Source organism: Mycteria americana, chromosome 5 (assembly GCF_035582795.1).
Source record: "Mycteria americana isolate JAX WOST 10 ecotype Jacksonville Zoo and Gardens chromosome 5, USCA_MyAme_1.0, whole genome shotgun sequence".
In the NCBI taxonomy this organism is placed as follows: domain Eukaryota; kingdom Metazoa; phylum Chordata; class Aves; order Ciconiiformes; family Ciconiidae; genus Mycteria; species Mycteria americana.
The window spans coordinates 29,731,988-29,753,406 of record NC_134369.1 but is presented as its reverse complement, the minus strand read 5'-3'; the positions used below and the strand labels follow the sequence as shown (position 1 = coordinate 29,753,406).

The following is a 21,419-nucleotide window of genomic DNA, read 5'->3' as shown; positions in this document are numbered from 1 at the left end:
AAACAGCATATTGAATCTGAAACAACAAGAATAAAAAGCCAGAAAGATGAAATACAATGTCAAGATTGGGATTTTTTTTTTACATGTTAAATGAGGAAAGAGAAACATAAGAAAAAATACCTATGCTCACTCTGTATAGCATCTCTCACATGAAGTGTATCTCAAAACTTCACAGTCAGGAGAAAAAAAAAGGTTGTCTTTTCTCTGACAATTTCTACCCACTTTTACCTCTTAACTGTGGCTTGAAAACAGCTGACCCTCTACTCATTAGACAGGACTGCTTTCATCCTCAGAAAGCTCTGAAGAAATAGAAAGGAAATATTTTAAAAGATAAGGATCCAATTCTAAAAGTGTCATAAAAAACAATTAAGCCCTGAGTGTACATGTTTTCTTCAGCACCTTTTGCCAGGGCTCCAGCTTGTCGCTGAGTCAGGTGACAGACAGTCATATGGTGTCACCCAGAGGCAACACTTCTTATAAGAGGGAGGTTGCTCAACTTGAGGAGGGGTTCAGGCTTGGTTAGCTGAACAGCTTTTGTTTGCATATGCCTTGGTTTGTTTTTCCTTGTCAAGCAAGAGAAGAAAAACAGTTTCAGCTGGCAAAAGCTTTATGAGAGTGAAGTATGTTTGGAAAGGAACTACTGAGGAAGGTTAAAGGATCTGTGTTTGAGCTGATGCTGGAAGTTTTGTTGATGAAGCAAATGTCAAAGAAGGGATGTAATCTGAACTATGGCAAGCTGGGTATTTACTGGGGAGCTGAAAAAGGGGGGAAACAAAGACAGCAAATTGTACGGGGATTCTCAGTTTGCCCCATCTGGTCAATCACCCAAAGTGAGCGCAGATAAAGTAACTGAACCGATGCAGAGCCAGCAGTGGGACAAGGGGGTCCTGACTGCCCGCTGTCCATCCGAACCACATGACAGTATGCCTCTCGTCGTGACACTTGCTCATGTTCCAGTTGACTCACGCCTCTTTGATCAACCAGCCAGGCGTATTTGGGGGGATTTTCTACTTCCTTACTTTTTTGGATCTTTCAAATTTTCTCCTGTGCTTAGCACATGGTTCCACAAGGGGTCCGTAACCTTTTATAAAAGAAACTTACCAGTTTCTCAACAACTATTATAAAGTGTGGCAACATCCTGGAGGGAGAGAGGAAAATTAATAGCTTTGGGGGACTGAAGCCGTCGATACTTTACAGGTGGAAACAAATGGGAGGGTCACTTCTGGTTAGTGACTACTGCTTACACGTACAGACTCCCATGGGATCGTACCTGATGGGCGCCGGGGAGGGCAGGGCAAACACGGGCTGCATTCTTGCCGGCTGATGTGACCAAAAAACCCCTCACAATCTCGAGTGAGAAACAAGTACCAGCTACACCACGGCATTCCCGCGTTGTTCCCTCCACTTCAGAGCAGGCGGCGTGGAGTCTCACGGCGGCGCTGGCGCGGCGCGGCCTCCGCTGGACTGCCTCAGCCCCCGCGGCGAGGGCCGCGCTGAGGCACTGCCCGCTCCCCCCCGCGGCCAGGCTCAGACCGAAGCCTGCGCTCGGACCCTCCTCTCCCGCTCGGCAGCGTGCGGTGGAAACGGCCCACAAGCAAAAATGCTTTGGGAGCCGGCGCCGGCGTTCCCCCTCCGAAAGAAGCCACCCGCGGCGAGCGCGGCGCTTCCCGCAGCCCCCGCCCTCAGCTGCCGCCCGGCGGGGCGGCCCAGGCCCCCGGGCGGCAGAGCGCGCCGTTCCCCCCCCCCCCCCCCGAGCCGCGCTGCCGGCGCTGCGGCCGGCGGCACTGACCTCCTGCCGCCGGTACGTGTCGCTGAGGAAGCCGCGGTAGCGCCGCCGCAGGGCCTGGCCGAGCTCCCACTGCTGCCGCATCCCCACCTGCAACGGCACCGGGCGTTACCGACGGCGCCGGCCCTGGCCGGCCCCCGCCCGCCGCGGCCGCGCACGCACCTCCGTGAGCTGCCCGAAGCCCTGGGGCCAGGCGCTCTCCTGGAAGGGGTCCCGCGGGTAGGCCTTGATGGGCGAGCGGTCTCCGTGCCGGTACACCTGCGGGAGGCACCGCGTCACACCGGCCCGGCACCGGGTCACCGGGCGGCCCGGCCCGGCCCCCTCCCGCCGCCCCCCTTCCCCCTCACCAGCGTTACGAAGCGGAGGCTGCGGGGCCGAGCGGGCGGCGGCTGCAGGCAGAGCGCCAGGAGGAGCAGGACGGCGCCTCCCCAGCCGCACCCCGCCGGACCGGCCGCCATGGCGCTTCCCCCCACCGCCGCAGCGCGGAACAGACCCGCCGCCGGCCGCGGGCCCGCACGGACACAGTTTTCCTGCGCACACCGGAAGCGCCGCGGCCGGGCCCGGGCCGCCGGCACTCCCGGCGGGGGCTGGGGACGCCCCGCCCCCCGGGCCGGCGTGCCCGCCTCACAGGCCCCCCGCGCAGTGCGCCTGCGCGGCCGGGGCGGGGCGGGGTGGCCCCGGGGGCTTCACGGGATGCGGCTCCCTCCCCCCACCCCCACCCCCCCGCGGGGACGGACGCGCCTCGGAAGCGCCGGGCGGCGTGGGGCGGCCCCGCTGCGCTCCGCGGGGCCGGGCAAGGCCGAGCCGGCGTGGGGAGGGGGCCGGGCCTTAGGCGGGCCCCCGGGGCTGCGCCCGCCTCCTGACGGGCGGAGGCGGAGCCCAGCGGCGGGGCGGCCCGCTCAGCCCGCCGGCCTGCCGCGGGAGCGCCTGGGCCCGTTGGGGAGCCGCGTACGGCCGGGTCGGGCCCGCCGGTGTAACGGCGGCGTCCTCCGCTGGCTGGCCTGCGCTCGGCAGCTCTGTGGAGGCGTCCCCGTGGGCTTCGACCGCGTAGGTGCTCGGCGGCGGGTAGGGACGGGTGGGGGTGTGCGGGTTTGGTTGTGTCACGGCCTGAAGTCTGTGTGGCAGCCGCGCAGGCAGCCGGCCGCGTCTCTTAAACGGCAAAATTTTGGCAGCGTCCGGGCGTCGTCTGCGATCTCTCGGGTGAAGCCGGAACGGACGGGAGGAGGCACAGCGAGCGGGCGGCACAGCCCGGCTGCCCTGGCTTGGCGGGTCGTTAATCGCCTCGTCCCCCGCGTCAGCCTAAGGATGCCTGCGTGGGAGCAGGGACCTGCCGCTGCTGGCGAGAGGCTGCCGCTGGCGGGTTTTGCCCGGGTTTGGTCGTTCCTCACGAACCTCGGTGGAATTACGTGAGTGCGCGGGGGAAGCCGGCTTCTGCTGCCGGGCGTGCGTCTGCCGAAGCCTCGGCCCCGGATCGGGCAGGTGCCATCTAGAGAGAGGGGAAAGGTCACAGGCCGTTAAACGAATTTTGTGATATTTAGCCCTCGTCTCCACCTGCTAGCGCGCAGAGAGAGGTGACTGCACGGGCCTCTCGGCTTTCCCTTTTTTAAGAAAAGAAGGAAACGTGGCTCTCGTGTTTGCAAAGAAGTCTTGGGAGACCTGAAGCCCGGTGGCTCAAAAATCAGCTCGCTCTTACGTGTTTATTTGCTTAAAACTTTATGTGGTTCGCAGCACGAGGAGGTTACGTGCGTAACGCCGTGGAGCGCTGAAGGGTTAGTGAAGCAGAGGGGTTATGTCAGCGCAGGCTTGGTGTCACACGCAAAGTTCAGCTGGACGGAATAACGAGTTTCGGTTGCTCGTGCTTCAACGCTTGCGGAATTTAAACTGATGCGCTTTCGCATCTCGAGAAAAGCACGAAGTCGCGTGCCTTTTTGCTGGTAGCGTGCCGCGGGGGCTCTTGGTGGGGGCTGGGAGGAAAAGGCCGTGCCCGGCCGGGGCCGTGCGCCGGTCTGCGGCACCTGCTTTTTGTTGTTCTGCTGCCGGTTTTGCTCCTCCCCTCCGAGCCCAGGCGAGGGCGGAGGGCCGGCGGCGGCTCTGCCGGCGGGCGAGGCTGTGAGCGCCGGCGGGCGCGGAGGAGCGTGGGACAAGGGTCTGAGTCCGTCCGTGGCCGCCGTTTCAGCGACCTGTCCCGGGCGGTCGGGGTGACTGCGCGCTGACTGCCAGGGCGGACGGCGGCCTCCGCCTCCCACCGGACTGGCGGGGCGGGGGGCGGGGCCGGCCGCGCCGGCCGGCGGGGGGGCGGGGCGGGCGGGCGATGCCTGCACGTGACCCGCGGCCGCGCGGCGCGTGACATCACCGCAGCTCCGCCGCGGCGCCCCGCTGGGAACAGCGCCGGGCCGGGTCGCCCCTCCCGCCGGCGGCTCGGGCACCTGTGCTACGGGGGGCGGCGGAGGCGGCGGCAGCAGCAGTCGCCGAGGAGCCGCGGGCCGCGCCGGTAACTTTTCTCCTCCGCTCTGGCTGCGGGGGCGGCGGGGCGGGCGCCGCCTCCTCCTCCTCGCTGCCCGCGGGGCCGGCCCGGCCGCTCCGCGTGTCCGTGAGTCACGGCGGGGGACGGGGGCGCGGACGCGCTCTCCCGCCCCGCGGCTTTCCGGGCCTGCGCCGGCCCGAGCCGCGGCAGCGCTTCCTGGGACCCGGTGCCGGCGGCCCAGCGCCGTCCGCCCGCCCGCGTGGTGCTGCCGGCCGGGCCGGGCGGCGCTGGAAGGTGCTGGAAGGAAGGGGGGCGGCGGCGGCCCGTCCCGCCGAGCCGCCCGGGGCCTGGCGGGGGTGCGGGCCGGGCCGGCGGCGGCCGGCGGCGCCCAGCGGCGCGTTTCTCGTGGCAGCTCCGCGAGACCCGCCGGCCGGGCTCCCCTTTCTCGGTGTGAGTAAGGAGCCGAGTGCTGCTGGCGGTCGTGTGTGGTTTGTGTTGCAGGCGGCGGCGGGGCCTGCCGCCTCGGGCTGGCAGTGGTTGCGCAGTCGCGCCGTTGGAGAGGGTCCCTCTGCTAAAGAGGTCGGAGAACGGGCGGCAGCAGCAGGTGGATGGACCTAGCAAGTTAGTGCAGGCCTTAAGGGAGGGGATGTCGGTTACTCGTGGCTGTTATCATGCATCCACGGAGCCCGGATCTCTGTTTGCTGTCTCTGAAGATGCTGTCAGGTGCAGCATGGAGATGTTTACTTGCTTTGTGGTAACTTGTTAGCTTTCCTCTTCCCTTGTCTCCTCTACTCAGCTCTGCATTTCTCTGTCTCGTTCACCTGTTGCATCCTGCCAACCCAGATCGTGAGCTTTCTAGGACACAAACTTGTCTGCGCAGCTGTCAGTTTGCGCGGTGCTGTTAAGAGGTAACTTGCTTATATTGGTGATGACTGTTAATTGTGCCATTTCACTGCAGCTTGTTGTGCTAAGGTCCACAGATCTGTCAAGACAGGCATTTCATTATGGGCCAGAAGCACACCTTGGATCACCGGTGAAAGAGAAATACTTTTATCTCCTGAAATTTCCTCCCCCCCCTTTTCTTCTTCCTAAAGGCACTGCCAGGCCCGTCACTGCAAGGCTTTTCTGAGGGAGTCTCTAACACTCAGTCACGTTTCTGACTAACCATTTGGATCACTGCATGTCAGCCAGTTTCTGGCTATGATTGTAGGTTATGTTTGTCTGTAGGGAAGAGTCCTCTCAGCTCTGCTGCTTGTTCCAAGGTACGTGGAGTATCTGCTGTTCCCCAGGTGTCAGGAAGAAGGCTATACCTGAGGACAGACAGAAGAAAAAGGAAAAGCTGTTTTTTACTTCCTTTAGTGAGTGGTGGGCTTGGTTGTGGAGTGAGTCTTAATCAAGATATAACCCCCCTGCTGAGGTAGAAACAGAAAAAAAGTCTTATCTTCTAGTTAGGGAAGCAAATGCTGTTTGAAAATTTCAGCCAAGTGTTGCTGAGCTCAGCCCTTCTTTCCTTTGGGCTGTGGAAAGAGGGCATTGGACGCGGTACGCATTGTGCCAGGACCAGATACCAGATGGAATTTGGCCTTGCCGCACTTCTCTGCTATCACACCTGTGGCATGTCTGCCAGAAGATTACTGCTGCTGCAAGACTTGTAAGGGCAGACTGACTGTGTGACTTCCTGGTGTAACCCCCTTTTGAAATCTAGCACTGAGTTCAGTGATACTTCTTTCTCATACATGCATATGCCCATGCATCCTTCTTCATACGGGAAGGCCAGCTTTTGCAGGAGAAAAGCAGGGGTGAAAATAATTAACAGCTGCCTCCCTCTCACCCCACCTGCCCCCGCCCAAAAAAAAAAAAAAAAAAGGTGGGGGGAATAAATCCAAACCAGCCTCAGGTAGGGCAAAACATGGGTCATTGCGGAGCTGCTCAGGAGTTCTGTAGCTGCTGGAGGAAACCTGCAGCTACTTGTATTGTGAAGGGATGCAAGGAGAAGTACCATAGCAGGGACTATGTATATAAATTGCCTAATCGGAAAAGATAAGAAACAGAGAAACTTTATTGCAGAATTAGTGTGTTCTGGCTGTGTGCCTTGGGTTACCGTTGTCAGTTGTTTCCAGTTACTGCTGCTGCAGCCCTCTGCGCCTTGTCAGCATGTTTCCTTTACCAGCTGGCTGTGCAGCGCTGAGGCAGGCAGAGGGTGTGCAGAAGAACGAGCATGCAGCTGTACGAGTACAGAGTGTGAGTTTGCTGCCTTATCCTGATCTCACACCTGCAGGAAGAGTCATATTGCCAGTGTGTTAATGTGCATTTGATTGCTATGACTTTTTTTTCCAAGAAAGACACTTTCTCTAGGATTAGTCCTTGCAACTCAGCGCACTTGTTCTGTGGTAAACAGAAGGATGAATTTTGTGTTGTTGTTAAATGTTTGATCCAGTGGTGATGGTCTCGGACCTCAAAAGTCACGTCTCTTTTAATTAGATCTGGTCTGTGATTGTATGGCTATCAAGATTGACAGTTTTCAAAATTTTAAGTTTTGAATTTAAGGTCTTTAACTGTTGCTGTTTTTTAGAAGCTGTGTTCCCATCTGCCCAAGGAAGAGTATAGAATATAATGTGCTTTGTCTTGAATGCATTGAAAGATGATCTTGCTTTCTGCTCTGGAAGCAGCTGCTGTGAAAGTCTTATTGTCGCAGATGTGTGGGTCTTTGCACGTTGAATAGGAAAGCTTATCAGATTGTTTGTCACTCCTCCCTCAAGTCATAAGATTCACAGACTTGACAATCTTGGAGAAAAATCAATGTTTTGGAACTGAAGTGAAACCTGTCATAGGTGTCCCTGCCCATGGCAGGGGGGTTGGAACTAGATGATCTTTAAGGTCTATTCCAAGCCAAACCATTCTATGATTCTATACAAAGATACTTTGTTTCATTGGGGAAATTGTTCTGCTGGTCTGCAGTAGGATATGTTACCTTGTTTTCCTCACAGCCTAATAATTTAGGAAGGCAGAATTGCATTGTCTTGGCTGTGGAAACTGTCTCGGTGGGAAGGAACTTCATCTTAGGAGGGAATTCAGGGGAATGCTTCCTGCTGACAGGTACGGGTCTGCATTTAGGCTGCAAACAGGTTGAACTTGGTCATTAGATCATATGGCTGCTAATATACAAGTTAGCGTTTTCATTGTGGTTACTGCAGCTAGAAGCTGTATTGTAGTCAGTTTGGGTTTGAGAGATGTGTATAATATTGTTAAATTAGATGAGGCTGTCCATGGTCTGGCAGGTCTTAAAAATTTTTGTATTAGAAATGTTATGATGGGTTACTTCAGCACTCCTGTGTGGTTTTTGTTCTGTGACTTCCTGCTAAGGACAGAATACCTTTTTTTCCATTTTTGGAGCATAGACAAATTCCTTTCTTGTGTCCTCACTAAAAAGGAGACACCCCTGGAGCCTCCTGTAAAAGTGTAGCTTGCACTTTTACATCTGGAGATCTCAAAACCAGATTTCCTGTAAAGCAAAATTACTTACTTTATTGAGTATCAAAAATAAAATATTAAGGTGATATACTCAATTTCAGTATAATTTCATAAATCGCTTTGAAGTATACACTGTCAAGCTTTTAAGTATCTTATTTGGGGAGGGCAAAGGCTAATTAGGGTAGTGTACAGAGGAGAGCAGAGCACTACAGACTATCCAGTATGTTTAAAGGAGGGGAAAAGACAAATGTTTATTTAGTGGGAAGTTGATGAAGAAATGAAGAGAACAATGTTAGAGAACGAGAAATCTAATTCTTGTTTTGAACAGACCAACACTAGTGTTGCAGGATTAAGTAGGAGAGCTATCTTGTGGGATGTGACGACTGAAGCAGTTTAAAAGCCATGCTGCAGAGTCAGGTTGTATTGTATATGCATAGAAACCTCTCTGGGATGTAAATAAAAGATGTTAGCAATCAGTCTGATACTCACTTAAAGCAGATGATGGACAAGAGAGTGGGTGTCTCCTGTCATGTAAGGCTTTCTAGTTTGTTTTAAGGTTTAAAAAAAAATATTGGCAAATATACTTGTAAAATTTCTTGAAATGAACTGGGCATGGAAGTTGTATCCTCTCTCCCTCCAGGGAGAGGGGCGGTCTTGGCCTGCTGGTTCTAGCAGAACTCTGAAACAAACAAGGTTAATGGGTTTAAATCAAGGCTTCCCACTTGCTGATTTAAATCATGATTAGATTTGGTGATTTAAATTTAGTTTGTTTAAGCTTTGTTTTGCATTTAATACTTTTAAGAAAGGAAGGTTTATTGTAATTGGTTAGGCTAATCTATTACTACTTCTTGCTAAACAGGATGATACAGTGTATCTACATACACCCATTTATGCTATTATATGACAGCAAATGTTTACTTTAGAAAATTGTCATTTGTGTTTACTAGGTGAATGATTTCTTTCCTCATGAGTTGTTCAAAACAGCATTTGAATAAAAAGGTCAAATTAAATATGCAAATTTTTTATAATTAGGCTATAATCACACGCTGGATACATAGGAGAAAATATACTTTCTGGAGTGTGTGCTATTAAAACTGACTTATTTTAACAGAGTAGTGTTATCTGTACTTAGCAAAATGAACTGGTTGTTTTTGGTCATCGTGTCCTTCCAGATCTTAGAATGAGCATAACTCATCCTCCCATGTCTTGTTTTTATTCAGAGACTGGAAAAGAGAAACAGCTCCCCCCCCCCCCCCCCCATTTTATGCTGCCTCCCTCAACTTTGAGTGAACTGAACTAATTTAATAAGTGAATTGAAGAAACTAATCTTTCTGCTCTTTTTAAGAAAGATTTGTTTGGTACTTAAGTGGATTCTGGTTCTGTGGACTTAGTGACTTTCTAGAGTTTAGGAATTATGCTCTTTTAAACATTCTCCAGCAACCATGTGCTGCTTGGATAGGGTGTGCATTTGTTTGTCTAAATTACTCTTTTAGGCTTTATCATAAATTGTCATTAACTTAGAGAATAAATTTAGTGAGTGTAATCTTGAAAAATGTGTGTAAAATCCATTTGCAGGAAAATGTTTGGAATTTAAATAGTCTATCTAGGGTTCTTATGAAATGAGGGCAAAGAGGTAGGCTTCTGCAGCAGTTCCATAGTGTATCTCGGTTGCTAGGGTCATACATGCAGAAATGTGCCAGCCCCCAAAGGATTCCACATGCCATGCCAGTGAATTTTCCTGGAAGATTCGACACAGACTCTCAGATATGCACATGTAGTGGCTTCTTGTGCACCTACCACCACGAACCCATGTGCAAATGTTTGTGGGCACATGAAGTTGCACTGGAACAGCCTTTGAGAATTGCTCTGGTGACGCTTGCCTTGACATGCATGCACACACAGAGTCCTGTGGCCAGCCCTCCTCACCAGTGTGCTTTGGCTTGCATGAGTACTGCTGCTGAGGCAGGGCAGCTCACCCAGCTGTGAGCTCTGAGAGCAGAAGGAGAAGCTGTCACCTTGCCTTCAAATACCAACTTTGTGATTCTGGTCTTTCGAATGACTGCTTCCCACCCTTGACCATTGTCTGTAGGAGAGGAATAATCACCTGCTTTCTGTGAAAGGGCCAGGAAGAAGTGCAAAAGATGGCTTCTGTGTTTACAACTGGTGAGGGGGACAGATTCTCAGTTATCTGCGGGTCTGGGCAGGAAGCCCTAGGGGTATGATTTAAGGTCCATATAGCATGTGGACAGGCAAGGTTGCACTACTAGACCTTTAAGGAAGGTTTCAGACTCCCTTCCTTAGCAAAGGAAGAGCTAACTTATGTTGTGAGGAGTGTTTTAAAATGTAAAATACTGATAAGCATAGATCGTATAATGTAGCTTCTGTTATCTAGACATGTCTGAGAAGAGGGAACTTAACTTTCTGGGCTATATGAGACTGAAGAAAAATTTTCCCTTGGTCTCCAGAAAGCTCCAAAGTTGCTGTTTGTTTTCCTAGAAATAGCACAGGAGTAGAGAAAGCAGAAACATTTGCCTGAAGAAAACATGAATTTTCTCCCTATCACCTGTACTTTGGGGGCATTTTTTATCATGTTGCTTTTAAGCAGCAGGCTGGGGGTGAAGATTGAAGAAAAAACAAGAAGAGACTGCAGGCACTGTCCTCTCTTGTTTCAGTATCATCTCTACCTGCTACTCCCTGATACTTGCTCTGGGTGGTGCCTTTAGCAGTGTCCCAGAATCAGTGGGCCATCCCCACCCTTCTCCCTTGATACAAGGATCAAAATAAGAAATCTAGCCACCTGTTGGCTTAGCCCCATTGCCTGCTCCCACACACTTGTACACGTGCCTGCATTTTCCAGCACTGATCTTGGGTTCTCAATTATTTCTGAGAAGTCAGGTGATACGAGCTCTCTGACAGTATAATGTTTGCTTGTTTGCTTCATGGAGACCCTGCTGGAGCGTCAGTCATGCAGAACCACTGGCTCCTGGTTTGTCCATGGGTTGTGTGTGATGGCTTCCATCTCCTCATGGCAGGGTTGCACTGGAGTTGGGAACAGAGTGGACTCCTTGCAGCACATTGCTTGTGACAAATCCTGACAATCTGATGGTTACGTTCTTTTGCCTTTTTTCTATCAGAGTCTTCGTGCAGGCTTCCAATCTGTTCTGGGCTACGTTATTTGGGCAATAGAAAAGCATTTGTGCATTAGCACCTCTGATCTCTTTGTGCCTTGTTAGGGCTCTTTCTGGATGGATGAGGGTGAGGCCTCCTGGGTGCTTGGAGATAACCTGCGAGGAGAGTCGGTGGCTCTGGTTTCCCATCTAGTGGGTGTGCCGTGAGTGCAGCCATTTCACTGGCTGCTGTTTGAGTGGTGGACTCTGTCCGGCTCTGGACTGTTTTCCAGCTGAGTATTTGTGGTGATGTCAGGCAGTGTGAGAAGGGAACATGACTTGGCAGGACAAAGTCTGCAGAAAGTTCAGCTCTGCATTTGGCCAAGAGCCTTGGAGGGAATGAGATCTACACACACATTCTGCTACACAGCCTGTCACACGCCCTCTCACATGCTCCCTTCCTGTCACACAGATCCTCTTTCTCTCTTTTTCAGACCTTTAACTCTTCCCTCCTAGCTTCCACCCTGTGGGTTTATAAAAACCAAAAAAAATCCTTCCTCCTTATTTTGCTGTTATTGTACCTTGTAAGTGTTTAGTTGCAATGACCACCAAAGCAGAAATAGACCATAAAGGCCAGGGATCCAGAATAGTAAAGTCAAAAGCAGGGCAAGTTTACTTTGCAACAGAGCTCTTAATAGTCCTTTATTCTGACCTGCACCCCTGTGCCAGTCTTCACTGTGTTTCTTGGCAGCTTTTCTGATCTCTCTTCTTGCTCTACTGCAGTCTTCTGGCCGATCTCAATTTGAATACATGCATCTGCTGCAGGGTGGGAACCCCTGCCTCTCTTCTCCTGTGCTTCTAAGAGCAGTGTTAGCAAAACCCTCCAAAATATATCCCCAGTAATGAATGAGTGGGGAATAGATTAGCAGTCAAGCTTACTTTGAAGCAATTTAAAACTCTGTTCCAGTATCCCTCCAATGTGTTATTTATATGGGTATTTCTGTAGTACTGTCATTTCTTCCTGACCTCTGTGCTACATCTAGGGTTGATATTTCTGTGAATGGGAATCTGTACTTTTCCCCTACTGCCCTTAAGGGAATCTTAATGAGTTTCCTGCCTGTTTTGCAAACCAGTACTGTATTTCTGTTTTGCCTGTGAGGGGCGATATTTATTTTGATTGATGCTTTTAGGTGGGTTGGTGCTTGGATACTAAGTGCTATATAGATACCTTATAAAAAAGCTGTTTCCCAGAAACAATCTTGTTTCAGTTATGGTGATACGCAGCATGCTGATGAAAGTACTCTTGGGGTGGGAGGAAAGGACGAAATCAGAAAAATGAACAAATGGTTGTACTGTAAACAGCCCTCCCCTTTATTGTGTTCTTGCCTCTTTTGCCTCTACTCTTCATGTTCTTTTATTTCATATCGGCTAGAGGATGGAGAAGACCAGTTTGAAAGAGAAGGTGGTCTGGACAAGGGCTAGGCGTTGAGGGCTTTTAAGTTCTCTTTCTGGCTTTGCTGTGATATATCCTACAGCTTTACACGTCCTTTGTCATCTTGTCTTCCTGGTAAAATACTGCAGCTGCTTCTTACTGCTTTTATCTGTTTTAGTCATATTGCAGTGCTGACAGTGGATTGGGCCATGCTCCTTCTCAAAGGAGTCAACAGCAGTTTGTGATACTGATGTTGAAGAGATAGGCTGAGACAACCTTGGGAGCTGAGCAGATTTCCCTTTCATGATGCTAGCTGATAAAAACACTTGGCTAGAATAGGCATAGGTCATGAAATGTTATTCCCTGACTGCATAGTCTTGTGGACATGAAATTATTTTTAAGGAAATAATCAGGTAAACAGTATGTTGTGTGATTATTTATCATTATCATTTTCTACATGCAGAAAAAAGGCCTGCAGTACTATTTTTCTAGACATAGTCTAGTTGGTTGTTTTATTGCTCATGGTCTAGGTTTAACTCTTTTCCCTGGAATCTCCGCTATCAGGATGTTATTTTGGGTATTCATTCTTGCTTTTTTTTAAATTATTTTTTTAAGTTCTGATATCTCTCTTCAGTTTTGAGATGGCATTTGGATGACATCTCAAATCTGCCATGAGTCAGATTTGTCTTCCCTGAAGCACAGCTGTAACATCTGTGGGACTGAGGGTCGTAAAGGAGGAATGTAGGATCCAAGGTAGAGTTTTCTTTTGTTCTGTAATGTGGCGCCCCAGTGGAAGTCCACAATGATTGAAGAGAGAGGCTTGTCTAACTCTTCCCCCTCCTAAGCCCCATTTTAAAAAACCAGCTTTTTGAACCTAGCCGGTTATTGCTGTTACCTCTGATGTGAATGACACTGTGTATTTCCTGTCTCTTAAAGCCTGTTCTCTGGGAAGACTAAGGAAGCTCTGGGTCTTAAAACTGTTGCTTCAAAAAATGGCTGGCTGTTATGTTTTGGATAGCTATGTATAACTGTGTAGAACAAAGTATTGATGGCTGAGTAAAGCTGGAGAAGGAATCCAGAAAGAAACGGAATCTGTGGGCATGTTTTCCATGCTGCCATGCAGTGGCATTTATAAGGAAACTAAGGTGGTGGGGTCAGATCTCATTTTCAGCCTTCAGGTAGGACGTGATGAGCTGTCACTGCATGTAGGACGTGTAAGAGCTGGTCAGCAGCAGGAATAATGAGCTGCAAACATCTCAGCTTTAATTTTTCCAAAGCAGGGTCTGCTAGTTAGCAGATTATTTTGTAGTAGGAAGTTTTCTAAGTTGCTTCAACACTTTTCACGTTTGATTTTATTCTTTGGGGTTTTTTTGTGTGTGTGTGTCTGGTGGTGTGGTTAGAAGTGCAAAAGAATGACACCATTAGCCAATAGAGGGGCCCTAGGAAGAAAAACAAACACACAAACCAAAACCACCTTTGCATAGATACATTTAGATGTGCAAGGGAAAAAAAGACTTACTGGTAGGATAGTTTAATTTGCTTGGGGAAATTGTGAGTGGTACTGGCAGAAGAATGCTGCTGCTGTTTTAAAGTGAGTTTCCATAGGGAGAGTTTGCTATTATAGCTGCTGCTGACAAACATTTTCTGTAGACAAGGTTCCAGGCTGGATCCCCTCCCTTCCCCTTCTTCCCAAGGAGTGTCAGAGAGCTGCCCTTTGCTACTCTGCTAGCAGGAGGGGGCAGCTGCTCTGCTTTGTGTGTTTCATCCTCCTGGGAGGAGCACAGATGGTATTTTTCCTGTTAAAGCCCGTGTCAAAGCCTCAGTTGTGCTTCCTTCCATCTGAAGGTCGGTGCTGATAGCAGTGTCGAGCTGTCGATGAGCTGGATTCGCAGCCAGACACGGGGGATTACTGCAGTTCAGCCACAAACGGCAAGTTCTGCTCGTGTTCGTTTCTGCAGTGCTGCAGAAGTTGGTGTCACTCCAGAGTGGCTGTGCTCTGTCTGCTCCCCACGTTGGGACGCTGGCTTCACAGCTCATCTGGCCAGACAGAGCTGAGAAAGGATGACTTGTCATTTTACAAGGCAGCTTGGAGGGGAGGGGAAGGTGGGGGGATGCTGCTACTGTAACATCTTCCTTGCTGTAACCCAGTGCATGCTCTAGTTTTTGTCATTCCTGAGGTGGTTATACTCTAGGTTAGCCAGAAGCTTGACAGCTGAGGTGACACTAGAAAGCCTAGAAAGGGTAGAAGGGACTGGAGCTTTGTTACCCAGACCTGGCTTGTGCCGTTTTCCAGAGTTCAAGGGAACTTGTGTCAATGACCGTTAAAGGAATTTCATGGCAGCAAGGTAGCCACATCGCTCCTGATATCACTTATTACTAATTTCCAGTTCATTAACCAGGGAAAAGTCTATCCTCTCTTACCATCATCTCTCTCTCTCCCTCTCTGCCTCTTTCTGTCTCCCTTTGTCAGAGGGACCGATACTTCCCTGCAAACAGGAAGAGTGGCGAGAGCAGCCCTGTGCGCAGTGTGAATGAACTCCAGTAACCTCATCTCCTTTCTCCTCCTTTTAGTTGCAGGACCAAGGGCATCTGGCAGTTGGGAGAGAGGGAGGGAAGAAACAGAAAGGCACAGCCCATTTCAGGATCTTACCCACCCTGAAAGCAGTCACATGTATACTCTCTTTTCCTCTTGCTTCTTGTGTTGACATGGCACTCTTTGATCAGGCAGAAACCAAGAGGTGAAGACAAGGGCAAACCCAAAACCTCAGTCTTTGACAGGCAAGGAATAATGAGAGGCAGGTGAGAGGGGAGGGAGCATCTGCTGGATGAGGCATGTGAACAGGAGAGCTGACTTCTTGCAAAAGAGTTGCTTTTGGGGTGAGGCGTTCCTTTGCAGAGCTTGTAGGTTCTTGAGTGGGACTGGAGTCAGCGCATGCTGTCTTCACCTGATGTACAATTTGGGAAGCCCTGTTCCCAAAACAGAGGGATCTGCAGGATGTGTAGGAAAGAAACAAATCCTGTGCTCTGAAGTTCATAGGCAAGGATTGAGTTTGGTTGGGTTTTTTTTTTGTGTGGAGCAAAGCAAAAGTAGTTTGGGCTGATTCTGCCCTGAATTACTGCATTCTGTTTGGTAGTACAGTTGTGCCTTATGATACTAATTCACTTTGCTAACCAATTTGTTCAGTGGAGAGAGACTTCTTTTTTGTTTCCATCCTATATTCCTTCTTACCTGAGGTAGGATGGAACCAGCTTGGAACTTCTGTTGCTGCCGTTGTTTGTGTATAATAGCATATTCTGTGGGTCAAGAGCATCTAAGTCATATTAGGTTCAGATTCAGAAATGTCTGCAGACCTCTCTGCGTTTCAGTTGTCATATAAGGTCTAGTTTTGGAAGGAAAATTATGGATACTGCCCTCCAGTCTCGCAGAACTCACCTTTAGGGTGTTTTTTCTGTAATAGCCTGACTTTTCCTTCCTTGGTTTCCTTCTATGCCTTTTAGGCATACCATCTTTCAGAATAATGCCTTTCATCCTGCTGTACACCATCGTTACACCTTCCTGCTTCTCTTCCCAGTACTCTTTCAACCAAGTGACACACATTTGTTTAGTTTAATCTGTTCAGTTGTTAGTCACTTTTGCTGTTGTTCTCTGAACTCTGCCATGGCATCCATACCTGACCTGGACAGGAGACAGCATGCTGTGTGTTGAGACCAGACTAAAGCCAAAGGAATTTTTCACAATGAGAGCTGGGTGCTGCAGTGAGAACCCAATCAAGCTCAGGGATGCACCAGTTCAAAGGAAGAGACAAATGTGTGGGCAAAGGCCATGCCAGAAGTCAGCAAAGTCATGGGTAATAAAAGAGTTGGTCAGCAGCAGGAGTAAAAGCCAAAGTAAGCGGGGGGGCTCTAAAACTTAGAGCTGGAGAGGCAGAGGTGGGAATAAGACCCTTAACTTGTGGGCAAGAGACCAGAATGCAGCTGCCCATCCCTCAGGAGCAGGCTGTGCAGCCAGGAGTGACTGGTAGGACTCTTTTGCATAGCTGGCAGAGGTGGCAACAACTTGCAAGGCTTACAGGCCAGTGCTGCACACTTAGGCAGCTGCTCATGGTCAGCTGAAGCTTAGCTTGACAGCAAATGAAAGCAATCAGGAGGTTGTAGCTCTCTTCTGTCAGCTTGGGACTGACGGTGGCTTGCAAACTCCTTCCAGTTTATAGTTGTCTTTATGCTTCTGAGAGATCAAAATGGATAATGCGATTTCAAACTGTGTCCCTGCAGTTCTCTGTAGAGAGGGATTTACAGTGGCGGCACAGGGCTAGTCTCCGTTCCTTGAGAGTTATGGACCATTCTTTCCATTCTTTGTAAACATACTGTTCAAAATCATTCTTTATGCTATTCTGTTACACTGCTTTGCACACCTTGCATTTTCATGGTTTGTCCCTCCCATTGACAATCTGAAGTTATTTTGCCTCATGACTTTTAACAGTTTTCACATGTAATATTACTTCATTTTCAAAGTGACAGATTTGCATAGGATTCTTTTTCTGCCCTGAAAGGTAGAAGTGTCTCTTTCAGCTTTTTCCTAATTCAAACCTGTTACATGTGTACTTTTGCCTCGCTTACAGACCTACTAGCTGCTCCATCATTTCTTGAGAAATGTGATGATGCAGAGAGAAGGAAGAGGAATGAGCCAACATGAGCTGGGAATAACCTTTGTTTCTCTGAGGCGGCTACAAGGTAGTACCAAGTTCCTTGGGAAGGTTTGTGAAAATACTCTGGCTGCTACACGAGAGCCAGTATAGGAAGAGCATTAGGTCACAAAATACTGGTTACTCCTTATGAAAGGATTGGAACAGTGGTGTCTCCCAAGGGACATAGTTCTGTGCTGGTGCTGTAGGGTCCTGTGAAATCTGTCCAACAAGTTTTTTTCTTGGCCATTTAGATCTGTAGCCAGCTTTTGATACCCAAGGTAGCATCACCACTGTGTGAGCTGTGCATTTAGATTTCAGCAGAGAGCATGAAACTGTTCATGCAATGTTGTGAGCCCAGCTTTCAGAGATAGATTCAGATTGGGTGCTGGCACTTGTATTGCATGTCAGAACACATTTAGAAACCAAAATGCCAAATTATATCCCTGCTTTAGGTACCTCTGAAGGACAGCCCTTCCTATCAGATGCGTTTGTTCACCAACAGCCTGTTAGGCCCATGCACAAAGGCATGGTCCTCTTGACACGCAGCTGTGTGACATGTGAGCACAGTCATGTTAACATTTGTGTACAAATTTAAGGTCTCTTCTGTTGATGCTGACGTGCTGCAGAGTACGCACTTGTGATTCATTACAGAACTGAAACGTAACCATATATTTTTCCCTTGGCAGAAGGCTGTAGGATTTTGTAATTTACAGGACCAGGACTCTGACCAGTAAATCCTGTTTTGAAAGATCCCAGAGATCGGTGCAAACTTCCTAAAAAGCTACCGTTTCCTCTGAACATGAAGTATTTGGAGGTAGAGGGCTCGTTGTGATTCCTGTGATTATTCCTGCACGCCACAGTACAGTTTCTTCAGAGATGTGCTTGCATCTGGTCTGGTTCCTGATCCTTAAACTTCTCACAGAAAGCACCAAACAAGGAATACCAGGGAGAGGACAGACCTGTTTAGCAGAAGTGTCACAGTAACTGCATCTGGCTCATTTGATTTCTTTGTGCTGTGCTGCCCAATGCTCTCTCCTTTACTTGTCCTCAATGAATGTGGGACAGAAATGAGGCATATTCTGTTGCTTTGCGTCTGTTGAAGACAGGTCAGAACAAAGACTTCCAGGAGAGTGCATAAGTGCTTCAGCTGGGCTTGGAAGAGGACTCAGCTGAGGGAACGGGATGAGATGAGACTGTTGCTGGAGGAAGTAACGAACGTTTCTGGCACTTAGCATGAGGTGCAAGAGCCAGGGCTGCCACCTCTAGTCTCTGTTAACGGTACTTTGTGTTGCAAGAGCACTGATCTTGAGACCATCGCTATCTGAGTTTTTCTATTGTCTCAGAAAAGAAAGGGAGAGGGAAGAAATGGAGTAGGGCGAACCTGACACATTTCAGAAGTGTTTGGTGTCTTTATTTGAGACATGGGTGGCAAGGGCTGGCAGAAAATTGTTTCCCTTAGCCTTTCATCGATATGTGCTTCCTCACGGGAGTATGTCTGCTCATCAGATTCCTCTGTTCTAGACGCTGCGTTAGAGAGAGGTGATTGCTTCATCTTTTGTCACTTGGCCAGTCCTGGTTTCTAAAACTGACAGAGTTGAGACAGACAGTGGGAGGCAGCACAGCAGATTATGTCAAGAAGCCTGTGTTCCCTCTTGCAGTTACGGCTTGCACCACCCTTCTACATTTTTAGTTGAAGTGGTCGTGCGAATCGGAAGATGTGGACCTCTAATAACATGATTATTAGTACAAAACTGGACAAGATTTTTAGTCATTTGAAAACAATCCTCGTGTATTTCTGTGAAAACTAACTCCCTGGCCTAGTCATACAGCCTCCTGCTTGTGTGCCTGTGGGGAAAATGCTAGTTTAGGTTTCTTTACCTAGCACCAGAGTGCTGCTGTTTGTAGTTAGGTCATTTTTCCACAGCCTGCAACTGTTACTGCATCTACAAAACTAGCTAGAGCTACAAAACAAAACTAGAGCAGAGAAGACAAGAGGCCTCTCCTATCTGGGGCCCATTCTGTTTTGGGAAGGCTGGAGGCTGGTGCACGAGGTAGGAGCGTGTGGGTTGGTTTTGCAGCATGAAGATAGTGGCTGATAGGCCTTACCCCCCACTGTGTCCTGGGTGTGCACGTGGATTTATATTCCCTTCCCTGTTGGTAGCTGCACACTTCTCAGACATTGCCAGGAAGTCTGCAGTCTCCTAGAAATTCCCCTTTCGGCTCCAGATGTCCTGCTGACAGCAAGTTTCATTCTTGCAATGTCAGTCGTGGTTGTGCGGGTGACACAGTTTTGAAACCCCATCAGGCTGTACCCTCCTCTTTCGCTTTCTGGAATACATAGCAGTTGTGGCTGTGATGCAGCAAGACTGGGTTACTGAACTGAAGGCAGTGGGGCCTGAGTACTGTCACTCAGTCCCTCAGCTGGGGGATCAAACTCTCCCTTTGAAAAATTACTGCAGTACTGCTGCTGGTGATTCATTCTGCACAATAATTAATGTTCGAGTGAGTCTTTTGCGTGGTTTAAAGGAATGTGGAAATGCACTGAGGCAGTACATGTAGCTTTCTTGTTTCATGCCCAAACATGTCCAGAGACATCTGATATCAGCATCACTGAGGAGTTTATGTGGGACTAGGAATACAAGTCGGGTTTGGGTTTGTTTCAGTGAAGTTCCTATCTGTGTCTAATGCTCTGTGCGTCTCCACAAGGTTTTCAGTTGCTGCAGGATTTACTGTGGAGACTTTTTTAAAAAAAAGTTGATTGAGATAGCCACATTGTTCCTTTGAGGGCCTTGAGTCTCTTTTAATTGGTTGCAAATCACATCAATTAGCTTGTAGTCTCCCACAATAGGACTTCTTCCTTTCTATGGCTTTGAGTTTCATATTTGCTACCACTGCTTTTATCCTACATAGTCTGTTTCTCCAGTGATTCAGTGGCTGCATGCACCAAAGGGGAGGGAGCTCCGAATTCCTTATACAGTCTGAGGCTGTGTTTGCGAATGTCATGTGAATTAATATGCCCTGTGGTTTTTAACACCTGCCTCTATTATCTGCCACAGTGTAATGGCAGATGGCAGGAGGTCAGCAGGCTTGACAGTATGAATGCTTTTATACTTGATGACTGTTTCAGAGTACTGAGAGGGGGGTGGTTTGTGGAAGTATTGCTTTCATCTTTGCCTTTGGCATTCTAAGAAAAGTTGCACGATCTGGTCCAAATACCCAGGAGGGAAGAAGGGACTTGGGATTGTGGTCCTCTGCCTCTTCCCAGTCAGCACTGCAGTGTGTGAGGCATTCTCCTGCTATCTGATGCTTTTGTATCTGGGCTGCTGCACAGCTTTCTGTCACCTCCTGTCTTTCAGAGAGTGGCAGGCTTCCAGTCCTGAACTCAATCACTCAAGTTAAACTGGTACAGGCCTTTAACGTAGTTGCTTTTTAAATCAGTTAATCCCTTTAGCTTGCATTGGTAAATCATTGAGTTAAGATCAACTGATCAAATGCATGTTCAATCAGATTAGGGGTGTTCACATTAGCAGTTTGCATCAGTTTCACTAAGTCTGTGCAGTCAAACCAGTAAGGCCTTTTTCTGTGCAGGTGGTGCTTTTTGGAAAAAGTGATTGGATTTGCTTTCCAGGTTCAGGTTCTGTAGTGGAGTTAGTGCTGTATAATAAAGATGCTTTTCAGTGTGGTTTCCAGGTTCCAGAAAAGGGTATCCTCAGAAGGTTAGTGGTGAATCTATTTCCTGAGGGTGGTGTAATGGTCATTTCCCATAGGTATGGTGCTGGCTTTCAATTTCTTGCTGTAGGTGAAGGCAGGATTTGTCATCTTCATCTTTGATACATCGCTGATCTTTGGCACAGCCTTTGGCTACTGATATTAATAGGGAAATTTGGTGTTTTGTAGTCTTTGCTAAATAATTGTATCAAAATTGTCTTTTACAGTTTTCTATGTGCTCTGCAGTACATGCCACAAAATCCAGGGCAGCTGGCAGCAATGAGCTGTTTGTTACTGGAAGCTTTAAGAAAGGCCACTGGTTGTAGAGTCTGGAATTTCCCTCTTACACACTTGGAGAGGTCAGGGCTGAGTCCCCTGGTGGTGTTAGCAGTAATGAAGACTTGTCCTGCTTTGATAAATATTTTGGCGATAAAAATACAGTTTTGCGCCTGGGTGTGCTAATCTTGTACCTTTTACCACAGTTTGTTAAAATATTGTGTTTCAAGAGCATAAACATTGATAAAACAAAGTTAATTGTCCCTTTTAATAAAGAAGGAAACAAAATCTTGAAGCTTGCTTGTGATGCAGATTGTAATAGATTTGGGGAGTTAATAGCCTCAGTAGTTGAACTCTTGCCTCTTTTGCATCTGTTTTTTTTTTCCACAGGTACTTCCTTTCTGACTTTCAGTAGCAGAGAGGAACTAAAGACCTTGAAGAAAGATACCTGCAGCCCCTTGCTCGGCAGTAACAATGCTGCAGCGATGAG

The 21,419-nt window shown here is 48.8% G+C and overlaps 2 protein-coding genes across 4 annotated transcripts in view; one reads left to right on the top strand and one right to left on the bottom strand.

Moving 5' to 3' along the window:
• The window catches only part of ACP2 (acid phosphatase 2, lysosomal), a 9,603-nt gene extending 7,337 nt beyond the window's left edge, over nucleotides 1-2,266 (bottom strand). Inside the window, exons 1-3 of one of the 3 annotated variants that reach the window (XM_075502641.1) lie at nucleotides 2,134-2,266; nucleotides 1,949-2,044; nucleotides 1,790-1,876 (exon numbers count right to left, since the gene is read on the bottom strand). In XM_075502641.1, coding sequence (XP_075358756.1) covers nucleotides 1,790-1,876; nucleotides 1,949-2,044; nucleotides 2,134-2,244 — 294 coding nt within the window. In that variant the 5' untranslated portion in view covers nucleotides 2,245-2,266. Of the gene's footprint in view, nucleotides 1-1,368; nucleotides 1,477-1,789; nucleotides 1,877-1,948; nucleotides 2,045-2,133 lie in introns of those variants that run through there. The other 2 variants (XM_075502638.1, XM_075502640.1) reach the window with 2 other exon arrangements.
• LOC142410310 (uncharacterized) lies at nucleotides 2,243-21,419 on the top strand. Its single transcript, XM_075502642.1, has 3 exons — nucleotides 2,243-2,833; nucleotides 5,047-5,162; nucleotides 21,324-21,419. Exons 1-2 carry the CDS (start codon nucleotides 2,243-2,245, stop codon nucleotides 5,098-5,100), a joined length of 645 nt encoding a protein of 214 aa, XP_075358757.1. The 3' UTR covers nucleotides 5,101-5,162; nucleotides 21,324-21,419.

Coding starts and splice junctions, on each gene's coding strand:
- LOC142410310 (XM_075502642.1), top strand. CDS start 2,243: ATGGCGCTTCCCCCCACCGCCGCAGCGCGGAACAGACCCGCCGCCGGC. Junction 2,834..5,046: donor TCCCCGTGGGCTTCGACCGC/GTAGGTGCTCGG, acceptor TCCTCTACTCAG/CTCTGCATTTCTCTGTCTCG.